The 14,931-nt window shown below is 41.1% G+C and overlaps 1 protein-coding gene and 1 pseudogene across 3 annotated transcripts in view; one reads left to right on the forward strand and one right to left on the reverse strand.

Moving 5' to 3' along the window:
- Window positions 1–14,931, forward strand: part of PCCB (propionyl-CoA carboxylase subunit beta) — an 81,054-nt gene that overhangs the window by 33,781 nt on the left and 32,342 nt on the right. For all 3 annotated transcript variants that reach the window (XM_073232358.1, XM_037022973.2, XM_037022972.2), the window contains 3 exons: window positions 2,935–3,043; window positions 6,465–6,585; window positions 7,988–8,069. In XM_073232358.1, the coding sequence (XP_073088459.1) occupies window positions 2,935–3,043; window positions 6,465–6,585; window positions 7,988–8,069 (312 nt within the window). The remainder of the gene's footprint in view (window positions 1–2,934; window positions 3,044–6,464; window positions 6,586–7,987; window positions 8,070–14,931) is intronic.
- LOC140848583 (U4 spliceosomal RNA) lies at window positions 7,355–7,482 on the reverse strand (annotated as a pseudogene).

The following is a 14,931-nucleotide window of genomic DNA, read 5'->3' on the forward strand; positions in this document are numbered from 1 at the left end:
TGATGGGATTTCCTTTATAAGTAATCTTTTTTCTCTCTCAGACTACTTTCAGTTCTCCTTATCCTTAATCTTTGCTAGTTTAATTATTATATGTCTTGGTGTTGTCTTACTGGGGTTCCTTTTGTTAGGGGTTCTCCGTACTTCCATGATTTGAGTGTCTATTTCCTTTCCTAGATTGGGGAAGTTTTCAACAATTATTTCCTCAAAGAGATGTCTATCCCTTTGTCTGTCTCTCCTCTCCCTCTGGTGCTCCTGTTATGCAAATAGTGTTTCATTTGGTTAGGTCACATAGGTCTCTTAGAGTCTTTCATTCCTAGAGATCCTTTTTTTTCTCTGTTCCTCAGCCTTCATGTTGTTTCTGTTCTCTGATTTTCATCTTATTGTCTACTCTACTTTCAGCAACCTGGTGTTCATTCCCTGCATTGTATGTTTCATTTCTGATACTATATTCTTCAGCTCTGAGTGGTTCTTTTTCAACTCTTCTCTTTGTTGAAGTCCTCCCTGAGGTCTTCAATACTTTTCTTCAGATCTATGAGCATATTTATGACTTTTACTTTGAAATCTTTATCATGAAGATTGGAGATTCCATTTCATTTAGTCCTCTTTCTAGTGTCTTGTCTTGTAGTTCTGTCTGGAACATATTCTCTGCCTCCTCATTTTGTCCGGGTTTCTGTGTTTCTTCCTTTGTTTTACATGGCTCTGCTGTGCTTCCTGTCCTAGAGAGTAATAGCTTTATGAAGGAGGCATCCTGTGGTGCCCAGAGGCTCAAGACTCTTTACTCTCCAGTGCCTAGTTCTACTTTGTTGGAGCCCCAGTTGCTTTTGCTGTGCAGTGGGTGGGACTGCCTTTCTGTCTGCTGGTAGTGGTCTGAGTCTGCAGTGCTGGCAGTTTTCTTCAGCTGCCTTTGTGATCAGAGCAGAGGCCTCTGCTGGGATTGCTGTGGGCAGGGCCGCCCTCTGCCTGCTCTATAGCGATGGTGGAGCTGCAGGGTTAATGGGGTGGGCTGGGCTGTTGCACAGCTCTTGGGCCTGGCTGAAAACGTAGCATGGGACTTTTTCCCCTGGGGGGAGCAACGAACTCTTGAATCTGGATCCTGCAGGCACCTCCCCATTCAGACTGAGACTGGGCCGTGAAAGCTGGGAGAGTCTCACGTTGCCTGCCTTGCAGCAAAGTCTGATGCTGCTGCTGGGCGGAGTAGGTCGGCTCATAGGCACTGCGCTCAAGGAGACACCTTGGGGCTGAGTTGCCAGTGAGGAGCATGGTGCGTCTGGGGCTCCTGAGATTTCCTGAACTGTTGGGCCAAGGGAAGGCTGGAGAGGTCTCTTCCACTTGCTCTTTCTTCTGAGGAGAGAGCTCCATCCAGCTCTTGCCCCTCTGGCACCCGTCCCGCTGCTGGCAAGTCTTTCAAACTGCTGTTTCTGCTTTGGGTCTCAGCACTGGTAGAGCATACCTGTCCTCCACAAGTGGCTGGAGTCTCAGCCTCCCTGCATGTTTACCCGTCCCTGTTGTCCAACCCCACGAGTCCTCAGGACCCAACGTATTGCAGACTTGGCTCCCAGAGGATATCTCCACGCCAGGTGTGCAGAGTTCTTAGGCTCCTGCCTTTCTGGATTCTCTTCCTTTTTCTCCCGCCTGTGGGCTGGGGTCAGGGAAGGGCTTGGGTCCCGCCTGATGGTGGTTCTGCCTCTTACCCCTTCTCTGTGTGGTCTTCTCTTCTTCTCCAGGTGTGGGTGGTCCATTCTACAGTCTTCAGGTTGTTTTCAGGTTTAGTCTTACTTGCTGTAGTCTCTTCGGTTGTGTGTTTGTGCGAGGAGGTTTTGCCTTGCCTTCCTACTCTGCCACCTTTTCTCTGCCCTATGCTTCCAACAGTGTTATTTATAAGTCTTTGTGTAGAGGGGGATTTTCTAGCTAGACTAGAAGGATTCCAGACCAAGGAGGTATAAAATAAAGACCTATACAGCACATATAATAGTCTAAGGACTAATTTCCTTAGTTCATAAAAACAACTATCCAATAGAAAAATGGGCAAAGAGTATGAACAGTTAGCTTACTACAGATGGCTGTTTTAGGGTAGTTACTGCAGAATTCCTTGTTTTAGCAAAGTACTTGAAACAACCTAAATGACCATCAATAAGTGCCAGTTAAATAACTCATGATACATATCCTACTATACTGATATGGAATAATTTTTAAGAAGTTTAGAGTTGTATATGTATGATACTGTGCTATAAAGAAAATAAGAGGACAAATGTATGCCATATTAATGTTCATACAAGTTCAATAATGTTCCTATATAGGTGTATTTATAAGGATAGAGAGATCGACAGTGGTTGCCTTTGGGTGGGGAAATGGGAGACCTAAAAATAAAGGCTGGGATGTAGACTTATTTTCCATTGTATCCTGTTTAAAAAACTTTTTTTTTTTACAATGTGACTTTAAATTAGCAATGAAAATATAGAAGCTTGGCACCCTCTCAAAACACCAAAGCATTGATTATCATTGTTTCCAAATGACTTCACTTAGAGTGGCTGGTTAATTTTGGACGAGCTGTATACTGTCACAGTGCCTCGATTTCCTCATCTATAAATGGGGGTGATAATAGAACCTAGGTTTTAATGACACAGTCCTATAAAGTGCTTACAAAAATGTTTGGTGCACAGCAAGCTCTGAATAAGGGCTATCTGTTCAACAGATGAATGACCCTGAAATGGCCATACTGGAAGTTATTTTGCCAAGATAGAACCATGCAATGAAGATTTTTATAGTGATACAGCAAAAACTTGGGTCTTTAGTTCGGATAGGCATCTTTGAGCTGCATCCTAACCAGGTTCAGCTACCATGTCACTATCTTCTCTGCATCTGTCTTTTCAGCTATGTAAAAGGCCCCATCTAGCTCTGGTGCTAAGATTGATTCTTTTGGAATTCTGATTTCAGGACACCTCTTACCTGTTCATCACTGGTCCTGATGTTGTGAAGTCTGTCACCAACGAGGATGTTACCCAGGAGGAGCTTGGTGGTGCCAGGACCCATACCACCATGTCAGGTTAGAGGGTCTGAGGCTCACCTCACTGTTTTCAAATACTGAGAAGAGGGCCAAAGAGAATGGTTACAATGTTTTATAATGTAACTTAATTGACAGAATTTGGAAAGACCATAGTATGGTGTATTGACTACAGGTATAATAATAAAGATGTATTTAGTATTTCAAATTTGCTGGAATAAATAACAGGCTATTATTAATGCTTTCATGTTCTTTAAAAATTTTAAAGGTATCTGAAATGGTTGTTGTAAGACGTGTGATTTATATGTATGCAGTTGAGCCCATTACAAAAATTTTATTGCTTGACTTTCTTTTACTCCAAAGTAGTGTATGTCTTGGAGTAGATGATGTTTTACCTGTCACCATTGGTCAGATGCAGTTGTAAAGGAAGGGTCACGGCCCACATGTTCACCAGCTTCCTCATAGCTCGTCACTCTTTTGGGGTATGTGCCCCCCACTGTGCTGAGTTCAGAATGTATAAAGATTACTTTTTACTTTGGTGTTGAAACAAAAAAGTCACTGTTTATAAGCATACATGGAATTGCAAGTTAGGGCATGAATCTGATGTTAGTGAAGACATTTATTGTTGAAGCAATGATTGGAATTCTGAATTTTCTTGGAAAAAGACACCAAGTTGTGAAAGCATTGCCCACCATAACAAGCAGTGTAATGAAGACAGGAGAAATTGCCTCTTTGAAAGATGTCTAAGCAATGAGAGGCTAGTGTGACTGATTTATGCACTGCATTAGACTGTGGTTAAGATACTGGGTCGTCATTATTGGCATTTCTTTCTTAGTGTACAGATAATAGAAGTGTGTCTTACTATCATTTAAGGCTTAGATTTTATAAAATATGGTTTTAAAAGAAAAAGAGCTCTTGAATCCCTGCCCCACCCCCCCCGCATAAAAATTATTCCTCCCCCATCTCAGTTGGCATCAACCTCGACTCATTCCTTTCCTTCCCCACCAGCTCCGTTCAGCTCCATCTCCAGCACACATCTAAATCGGACCGCTTCTTGTCGTTGACTCCTCACAATTTGTCATCACACTCTTGTCTCAGGGCTTAGTAAGAGCAGTTTTTCTTTCTTACTGGGATATAAAATAATGTTGAGTCTTCATGGCATCTTAGATTTGATGAAGTATTCTATTTTTTCCTGATTTCAATAATACACGTTTGTAGTAGACAATTTAGAAAATACAGGAATAAAAATGACTAGAAGTTCCATCATCCACTGATTTTCACGACTCATGTTTAGGTTATACCCTTGCAGTCTTTTCATGCAGATAGGTATGAATATACATACACATACTCAAACATAGGTGCATAATACTCTTTTGTAGCCCTTTTTTCACTTGACAGCTTAAAATAATGAATGTCTGCCTATGACATTAAATTTCTGCAGAATGACAGTTGGTGTTCTTGCTGAGCCTGAGGCTCTTTGATGGGCCATGTCTGACATGCTTAGCTTTATATCTGCAGAGCATGACCCAGAAGATACTGTATACATATTTTTCCTTTTTTCTCTTTCTCTTTTTTTTTTGGTAACAGCTTTATTGAGAGGTAGTTCATATATTATACACGTGTGAAAAATACTATTTAAAGTACAGTTCAATGGTTTTAGTATAGTCAGTGTTGTTCAGCTATCACTATAATTAATTTTAGAACATTTTCTTCACCCCAAAAAGAAAACCTGGATCTGAGAACATTTGTTCCCCATTTCTCCCTCAATACTCTAGTTCTAGGCAATCACTAATTTATTTTCTGTTTCTATGGATTTGTCTGTTCTGGGTATATATGGATATATAAGTGGAATCAAACAAGAGGTGGTTTTTTGTGACAGGTTTCTTTTAGTTAGCCTAGTATTTTTAAGGTTTATCCATGTTTTGGCATGAATGAGTACCTTAATCCTTTTTATTGCTGGATAATATTTCAGTGTATGGATATACCACATTTTGTTTATCTATTGATCAGTTAAACATTTGGATTGTTTCCACTTCTTGGCTGTCATGAATATACTGCTATAAACATTCATGTCTAAGTTTTTTTCTGGACATGTTTTTGTTTCCCTTGGGTATATACCTAGAATGGAATTTCTGGGTCAAATGGTAACTTTGTCTAGTTTTTTGTGGAATTGCTATGCTGTCCTCCAAAGTGGCTGTACCAATTCATAAATATTTCTTGAATGAAAGAATCCTGTTATGTTGAAAATGCTTTTTATTCATTCAGCAAATACTGGGTGCCTGTGTGTGAACCATTATTCTATGTACTAGAAATACATTTTTGAAAGAAAGAAAAAACCCTTGCCTATTTGTGACTTATATTCAGCAGAGGAGATACACAACAAACAATAAACCTTATAAATAAGAATCTTATATAGGATGATAGAAGGTAATATATGTCACGGAAAAAGTGGAACAGTGTAAAGGGGTTGGGATTGTTGCGGTTATACAAGGGTAGTCAGGACGGGCAGGCCTCAACTGTGAGGGTAACAGCGGAGCAGATTTGAGGAAGTTAACTGCATGAATATCTAGAGGAGAAGCACTGCAGGCAGAGGGAATCGCTTATGCAAAGGTGCAGAGGAAGGAGAGTGGCTGGCATGTTCTGTGGACAGCAAGGAAGGTGGTGGAAGTAGAAACATAACACAATCTGTCTTACAGAGCTCAGTTTAGCTGTGGTGTGGAGAGACTGTAGAGGCACAGTGGAAGCAGGGAGTCTGCTGGGGTGAACCTGGGAGAGCTGGCCCTACTCTCTCGGTTATGTCTGTGGCCCTGTTTGGTTGTGTGAGTTGAGTGTTCTGGAGGAATGATGGCTGATTTCTCCCTAGGGCCAGGCAGTTTCTCTCCTTCTCTTCTTTCCTCTCACCATTGCTGAGTGCCAGGACATTATGTACCAGCCAGTATTCTTTTTTAAATCATCCAGCTTTATTGGGAGAGATCTGCCATCATCAGGCGTTACTCTTGATGTGGTACTATGGTGGTAAGATGGGCCTGGTCTCTGCGCTGTTGGAGCTGATCTCCTAGGGGAGATGTCAGGCAGTAAACAAGGAGATGGACGGAAGGCGCTTCAGGGAAGAGAACCCCCCCAACCCCCCGGAATGGGATTGGCAAGTGTGGGGTGTGGGGAAGGGCATGCTCTGGACAGGGGCCAGGGAAAGCCTCTGAGTAGGTGGTGTTAGAAAAAAGATCTGAATAAAGAAAGGACTGACGCGGGCAGGGGTGTGGATGCAGAGCAGAGGGCACTGGCTGCGTGACCTGAAGATCAGCCTAAAGGTGTGCGGCATTCCATCCTCAGGGAGGGCAGAGCCATTAGCCCAGTCTGTTGCCCACCCACCCTGGAATGGGCCCTGGAATGGGCAGGTGGGCACGAAGCAGCATTTGGGGGCTGACAGGTACCGTGGCCCATTATATGCCCCCTGTTTTCTCAGGTGTTGCCCACAGAGCTTTTGAAAACGATGTTGATGCCTTGTGCAATCTCCGGGAGTTCTTCAACTACCTGCCCCTCAGCAGTGAGGACCCGGCTCCTACCCGTGAATGCCATGACCCTAGGTGAGTTGCCGGCTGGAGCGCCTTCTCTCATTTTGTAGGTCAGCTTGGTCCTCTCTGTCCCTGCTGCCCTGGTAAGAACTTCAGGGTCTTCTTCCCTGTTGGGCAGCTTGGAGTAGATTGTGGAGGGGAGTCATTGTGGCTCTCAGGTGTGGGCATGGTGGTGACATGTCTGACTACGGCAAAGAAAGATCTCGTATTATTCACTCTTTTCCTCTGTAATACCTGATAAATAGCTTAGGAGTAAAGAGTGATGAAAAAAACCTGCTTTCTCAGAATCTTGATTTGTCCAGAATTGGACATGGAACTTTCTTTGTCTTGGCATGAAATGATGTGAAATGGTTCAGACAGCATACCCTCTAGGAAGTGTGCTTGTGCACACCTGGTGGCTAGGGGCTGGGGCAGTCCTGGGGGAGGGTGTGTTGCTAGCCACCTAGTGAACACCTTTTCTTTTTGCTATTGGGGCTGCTGCCTGACCTGGGGAGGTACCACAGGGTAAGCCAGAGGCCCAGCTGAGAACTGTTGCTTTAGACCTGTGGTTGCTTTCTTCTTTTTGTTTGTGCTTCAATTTTTAGGCATTCAGTTGGCTTGGACTTTCTTCTCAGAAGGGATTTAGAATTGTATCCCCTGGGAAAAAGCCATTTTTAGACACTGCCCTACGGGGTGGACCTGGGCTCCCACCTAAGGGGCACTGTTGGGGCTAAGGAGTGGGCTCTGGCTTGGGCTCCTTGCTCAGCCCCTTGCAGGACACAGTGGAGGGACAGCCCTGTGTGACTGGTTAGTCCTCAGTGATGCTGCCCACCAGGGTCCTGCAGTTTTTTTTTTTTTTTTTTTTTCAATTAGCAATAATCGCGCCTCGGATAAACCTCATTGGCTACGATACTGCCACTGCGCAAAGCTAGTTTTGTTTTTTTTTAAAGGAGCTCTAGTAAGTTTACTTTCCAGTAGAGAGCTTAACCCCAGTGATTTCATCAGAACTCTCTTTGCATTTCCAAGTTTTCTTTTTAATGTCTCAGGAAGTTAGACTGGGACCTTCCAGAATAGTGTCTTGTTTTCCACAATATGCTGCAGTACCACACACAGTACCCAGAACAGAGGAGTTATTCAGGCAGACAGGAGGTGTTCGGAGAGGATAAATGAAGGAACCACATTCAGGGGAATAAGCCCATTTTTTCCTCTCTAAATGAAAACAAAGATGTTTTGGGTTAATATCAAGCTCAGGTTGAATTTAATATGGTGGTAACAAAGGAATGCATCTTTAGGGACTGCCTTGCAAGCCCTGCAGTCACTGAATCAACCCAGGACCCATGATATGTCTCTCCCACCTGCAATCCACAGAGATCCACAGAAAGCAACTGACTCTTGGAATGCTGATTGTATTTGCTTCTTCTTTTTCTATCCAAAGTGACCGTCTGGTTCCTGAGCTTGACACAATTGTCCCTTTGGAATCTACCAAAGCCTACAACATGTTGGACATCATACACTCTGTAAGTGCTGCATCTGCCTATCCTGTCTGTGCTGACTCAGCCATGTCTGTGGGTATTGTTCTTTGGCTAGTGAGGAAGTCCTAGACACACAGGCATTAACATGGGCAACATGCACAGAGAATGCAGAAACCACAGGTCCAGGAGCCACCAAGTAGTGTGTGTTCTGGGAAGACGTAGTGGCTGGCTCTGATGGACTTGAGGGTGGAGGAACCAGTTGGACTGGTAGAGCTCGGGTTTTTAGGTGGCACTCTGCAGTGCATAGAGAAAGGCCATGTCCCCGGAGTCTGCAGTTGAGGCCAGAGTGGCTCTTTGTTAGGCATCTTTGTTTGGAGCCTTATGCTCAGAGGGCATTTGTCTTTCCAAAGAAAGGCGATACATGGTGTTCTTTGACAAGGGTGAGGGACACACGTCTGTGTGTGTGTAAGTCTGGAGTCATTTGTACTTTTTCCCCAGTGTAGCAGATTCCTAGGTCACTAAGTGAAGAGGACAGTGGTGGGGCAAACTGTGGGCATCTGTCTGGCCACTGTCTTCCTTACACACTCATCTGTACACTGCTCTTAGCAGGCCTTGTGTAATGGAATGCCGATGGCTCTGTAGACATAGCTTCTCCTGGAGCTCTGGCTTGTGCAGTAACCTGTTCCTTCTCCTTCTGGGCTCTGGGGAGCCAGTGTGAGTTAGTAGCCATGGCCAGACTGTGCCCCACTCAGTGCTGGATTCTGTAGCCTAGTAAGCACTGTAAAAACCTTCTACTGGCATGCCCTCCCTCTGACCTCAGCCTGCAGTACTCTCTACCCTCACTTTGTCCCTGTCCCTCTGTCATCACCTCTCCTCCTTGACTCTCCAGCCCTCAATTTTTCCATTCCTCTGGAGCCCTCAGCCCCTTCTGGCCTCTGCCTTCTTGGTTGGCCCAGCTTGGACTCTGCCATTCTGTCATATATTAAGGGCCAGGCACTGTTCTCAGGGCTGGTGCTAAATGACCCTGTGACGGACAAAATCCCTGCTTCAGGGACCTCACGTTGGGTGAAATACGTAGAGAGCAAAAGCATATACATCACGGGAAGATTTAGATCCAAAAAATACTATGAAGAAGATAAAAGAGGGTCTCTGTCATCAGCACCCTGATTCTTTTCTTGCTGTGTAGGGCTCCAGCTCTCGTTCAGGGCTGCAGTCATCCATCCACATGCTGCCTACGGTGCCTGGGGCTGCTGGAAGAGAGACCCAGAGCCCGGCTCTAGCGAGGATGGGCCCTCACTGTGGCCCTCTGGCTTGAATATGTCCCGCGGGCCTCCCCTCAGTGCCTGTTTTTATCATCTTCACTTCCCTAAGGCCTGATCTAACCCCTCACTTCCTTCTTCAGTTCCCACTCTGATCAGGTGACAGCATAAATTAGTTTTTCTTGTTTTTAGATATTATATACATGGAATCATAGTGTATGGTCTTACTGTGTCTGGCTTTTTTCACTCAGCATTGTTTGTGAGATTTGTCCGTGTTGTTGCATGTTGTTCTTGTTGGTGTCCTTAGATTTTTGCATAAGCAGCCTAGTTTACCCACTGTCAGTGGGCATTTGGGTACTTTTAATTTGGGGCTATTATGAACAGTTCTGATATGAACATTCTATTATGTAATTTTTTGGTAAGTAAATTACACATTTTTGTTGAATCCATACCTAGGTGTGAAAGTCTCATGTCATAGGGTATGCCTACATGTAGCTTTAGTAGATACTGCCAGAGAGTTTTCAAAGGGGTTAAACCAGTTTTCACTCCCACCAGCAGCATAGGAAGGAAGGGTCCAGTTCCTTCACGTCCTCACCGCTTGGCCAGTGCCATGCTGTTTAATCACTGAGGGTTTATGAGAATGCTTGCACGTCAGGTAGCTAGCGTTCCTCTTGATGATTCTTTAGAGTTTTCCTGACTAGTCTTTGCTTGTTTATTTTTCCATAAGAACTTTAGAATCAGTTTGTCTTGTGTTAGGGTGGAGGGGTTAGAAGTAGGGAATCCTGTTGTTTTTATTGCTATCCTGTTTAATTTATGAACTAAATTGGGAGAATTGATATCCTTATGAGTCTGAAACTGTCTGAAAGCATAGTTGGTATCTCTGTTTGCTGACATATACTTTTTTCCTTCTGGGGATTGTTTTAAAGATATCCTGGTGTAGGTTGTTCACATGTAAGTTTATTTCTAAGTGTCTAATCTTTTTATTGTAAAATGGGTCTTTTCTGTCTTCTGTTTTTTAGATTTATATGAAAGCAATTGAATCTGTTTATCAACTTTATATCCTGTTACCTATTAAGTTCTCTTATTTGTAATAGTTTTTTATTGTTAATTCTTTTGGGTTTTTCAAGTGTACTAGTATAGCATCTACATATACTTCTACCTTTTCCTCTCCAATTTTGTCATTTCTTTTGTCTGGTAGTTCTGTCACTACCTCCATGTTTTATAAAATGTATTGATGAGTAATGGTAGAGTGGGCATCTTTGTCTTGTTCCTAACTTTAGAGAGACTGCCATTAGCATTGCCTAATTTTGTATCATTTTCTCATGTAAGAAAGCCACCACTGCTTCCTATTTTAATTTTCGTTGTTTACTTTTTTACCCCCCAATCAGGATGGATGCTGAATATTATTAAACCTTTTCAGGATTTATGGAGATGTTCATGTGGTTTTTTTCTAGATCTACTAATATGTCTTAATAGGTTTCCTAATATTGAACTATTCTTATTCCTGAAGTAAATCCTACCTGTTACATGATGTTGGTATCTTATTTTGAATTTTTGTATCACTAACATGTGATGTTAGTAGATGTGTTTTTTTATGTGTGTTACCTTTAAATTGTTTTGCTGTCAGTGTTGTTCTTGCTTCATGTACTCATTTGCTAGGGATGCCATAATAACAATACCACAGACTGAATGGGTTACCCAACAGAAATGGTTTTCTCACAATTCTGGAGGCTGCAAGTCTAAGATCAAGGTGCCAGCAGGGTAGTTTTCTGGTGAGGGCTTTCTTCTGCAGGCAGCTGCTTTCTTGTGTCCTGATGTGGTCTTTCTTCTCTGTGTACATGGGGAAAGAAATCTCTGGTGTCTGTTCCTTCTCTAATAAGGATACTAGTCCTATCAGATCGGGGCCCTGGTCTTATGACCTCATTTAACCTTAATGATTTCCTTAAAGGCTCCATCTCCTAATAAAGTCACACTGAAGGGACTGGGGGGTAGATACAGTTTAGTTCAGATAGCATCATAAAGAGAATTTGAGAGTTTTTTTCCATGCTTTGGAACAATTTAAATACTATTGAGATTTTCTACTCTTTAAAGATTTGGTAGAAATTCTCCTGTGAAATTGTCAAAGCCTTGTGCTTTTTTGTGGGGGAGGAGTGGCTTTTTGATAACTTACTCTGTTCTTTAATTTTACTATGTCTCCAAACTTTGCTGGGTCAGTTTTGATAACTTTTTTTTTCTATGATCTACTTTTTTTCTAGGTTTTCAATTTTATCTGCACAAGGTTGTGCACAGTGATCTCACAAGATTAGTGACATCTATTTCAGTGGTTTTCTTGACAGGTATTTTGTCGATGTATTTTAGAGAATCAGTTGTTTAACTTTTTCTTTTTTAAAGCTCACTATTTTCTTCTTTTATATTATTTTTCTACTTTCTTTCAGCTTATCATCTTGTCTTTCCCCCTAAATTTCTGAGCTAGAAGTTTAATACATATATTTTCTTTCTTTCATTTTGATACTGTATCTATAGAATTATGTAAAGAACATGATCAAATAGCCATTATCTAACTGCAGGGGAGGCTGGGAAACATGACAGCCATCTGCCCATCATTTTTGTTACAGCGGTAAAAATGAGAGCTAGATTTTTAGTGGATACTTAGCAGTCTATGCCTTATTCTCTTAATGCTTTTAAAACAAAAACAAATATTATCTACAAAAACATGACCAGTGAAATGTCTGTCTTTTCCCTTTCCTTTTTCCTATCAGTTGTCCTTATCAGAGGTAACTGCTCTTAAGTTTCTAGTTTATCTTCCCAGAAAATTTACTTATATTCCAAACACATATCCATTACCTTTGTCTCGAAAAAGGTTGCATTACACACCCTTTCACACCTTTCTCTTTTTTCACTTAATTTTCCTCTCATGGATAGCATACAGATTTACCTTATTCATTGTAGTGACTGTATAAGTACTCCACTGTATGGATGGAACATTAGTTCAACATTACCCTACTGATAGAACATTTAGATTCTTTATAGTTTTTGCTGTTACAAGCAGTGCTCAGTGAATGTGTGTGTATGTGTGTGTGTGTGTGTGTGTGTGTGTGTATTAGTATATTTTTGAGACTATCCATCAGATGAGAACCCAACAATGAAATTTTGTCAGTATGAATATTTAAAAAATAATTTCTGGGTAATTGAGGTAATGATGATCTCCTAAATCCAAAATACTCTATACATATCCTCTGAAAACTATAGGTCAACAAGAACAGATAAAACTACCATTTGCTTGCCGTTAGCATAATGGAAGATGGGAAACTACGGACTTCAAATAACAAAAGTAAAAAAATACCACTTTCTAATAGGACTCTTTCTTGAGTTCTCACTATAAGTGCCTGTGAGAAACTGCACAAAGAAAGGGAATTTAGGAAAAAATCACTTTCAAAAAGAGAAAGTTTAGTGTGAGAATGAAAATAATGGTAAAGAGTCCTGTTAGGTCAGACTAGTGACTTCAGGGATGGGCCGTAAACATGCCCATAGGAATCAAGGCAGTTGTAGAAATGCATTGCTTCTGGGATAGAAAAGATTCAAAAGAAAGGGAGAGGAACCCTTGAAAACTGTGACATGAGGGAAAAATGAAGCAAGACGTAAATTTGTGTGTTTGCAAGATTAAAAAAAAAATGGAGGACATACTACTCCTTTCCCTGCCACCTTCTTAATATCAATACACCATAAACTAAGTGGCAACTTGTTATACTTCCAGAGGAGGGTGCTCTTGAACTGGGAATCTTGTTTGCCATCCCAAACTGCCAACACTGTCCACAAAATACAGAGGTACAGGTAGATGTAAACTTACTAAAATAAGAAAACATGAGAAGCAGTATGGAGGTTCCCCAAAAAACTCAAAATAGAAATGCCATTTGACCTAGGAATTCCACTCCTAGGAATTTGCCCTAAGAATGCAGCAACCCAGTTTCAAAAAGACATATATACCTCTATGTTTACTGCAGTACTATTTACAATAGCTAAGAGTTGGAAGCAACCTTTGTGTCCATCAGTAGATGAATGGATAAAGAAGATGTGGTGCAATACACAGTGGAATATTTTCAGCCATAAGAAGAAAATAAATCCTACTATTTGCAACAACATGGATGGAGCTAGAGGGTATTATGCTCAGTGAAATAAGCCAGGCAGAGAAAGACAAATACCAAATGATTTCACTCATATGTGGAGTATAAGAACAAAGCAAAAACTGAAGGAACAAAATAGCAGCAGACTCACAGAACCTAAGAATGGACTAATAGTTACCAAAGGGAAAGGGACTGGGGAGGATGGGTGGGAAGGGAGGGTCAAGTGTGGGGAAAAAGAAAGAGGGCCTTACAATTAGCATGTATAGTCCGTGGGGGGCACAGGGAGGGCTGTGCAACACAGAGAAGACAAGTAGTGATTTTACAGCATCTTACTATGCAGATGGACAGTGACTGTGAAGGGGTATGTGGGGGGGACTTGGTGAAGGGGGGAACCTAGTAAACATAATGTTCTTTCTGTAATTGTAGATTAATGATACCAAAATAAAAATAATAAGCCATTCATATTTTGGTATAACATATTTACTAAACTTATTTATCTCATTTATTGGAAGAAAAAGGTTAAATTTGTCTCATAAAGCAAGATGAACTATATGTGATATTAAGGAGACAAAAGTAATTCAGGAAGTTTACACATAAGGGGTGGGCAAATGTATACCAGGACAATGGAAACAACATCCCAGTGTTTGTGGTCCTAATATTGGAAGACATATTCAAGTCTTAACTGGCAAGGAAATACTGTTCCAAATGTCAAAGCTACAGTTCACAATGATATAAAAGACCTGTCCTCCAAATAATACAGCTACCATCTTTATGAAGCATAACTATAGGTGATCCAAGGAGCCATAGGTAGAAACAAATAATGAACTTAAACACACCATAATTAGTACAAGGCAGGTCAAATGGAGAAAAATAAGAGATAGGAGACCTCAATAATATAGTAGGTAAATCTTACAGATCTATTTCAGACTGTGCAGACTGTTAATAGGCAATAAATCTTATTAAGTACCCATGGAACATTCACAAAAGTTGAACATAATCGGTTAGAAAGCATCCATCATTAAATAAAAGGTGAAAACATTACGGCACTGATCAAAAGTAAGACACTTATAGCAACAAAAACAGAAGTACAATCTCAACTAGGAAATAAATCTGTTGAACAATTCTCAGATGAAAGAAAATACAGACCAAGCAACAGAATTAAAAAAAAAGAAAACATTACACATCAAAACTTATGGAATATTTTTATAGTAATGAGCCTAGGAAAATTTATAGCCTTAAGTGTTTAGTTAAAATGAAAGAAGGAAAATGGACTAATTCAATTCCCAGCTAAAAAGCCAGGAAAAAAATGTTCTAAAAGAAATCATACAGGATTTAACTAGGATAAAGAAATTTTATGATTTAGGAAGTAAAAAAATAATAGGTGTGATTAAAGAAATAGAGTCACTACTATCTAACAAAGCAGTGAACACACAAATGTGAAGTGAAAAGGGCAAACAACCATAGAATTGGTTATTACAAACCATTAGAGATTAGATAAACTGGACAATTTGTTTAGAAAACACATTT

The sequence above is a fragment of the Manis javanica genome, chromosome 3, assembly GCF_040802235.1.
Source record: "Manis javanica isolate MJ-LG chromosome 3, MJ_LKY, whole genome shotgun sequence".
Lineage (NCBI taxonomy): Eukaryota > Metazoa > Chordata > Mammalia > Pholidota > Manidae > Manis > Manis javanica.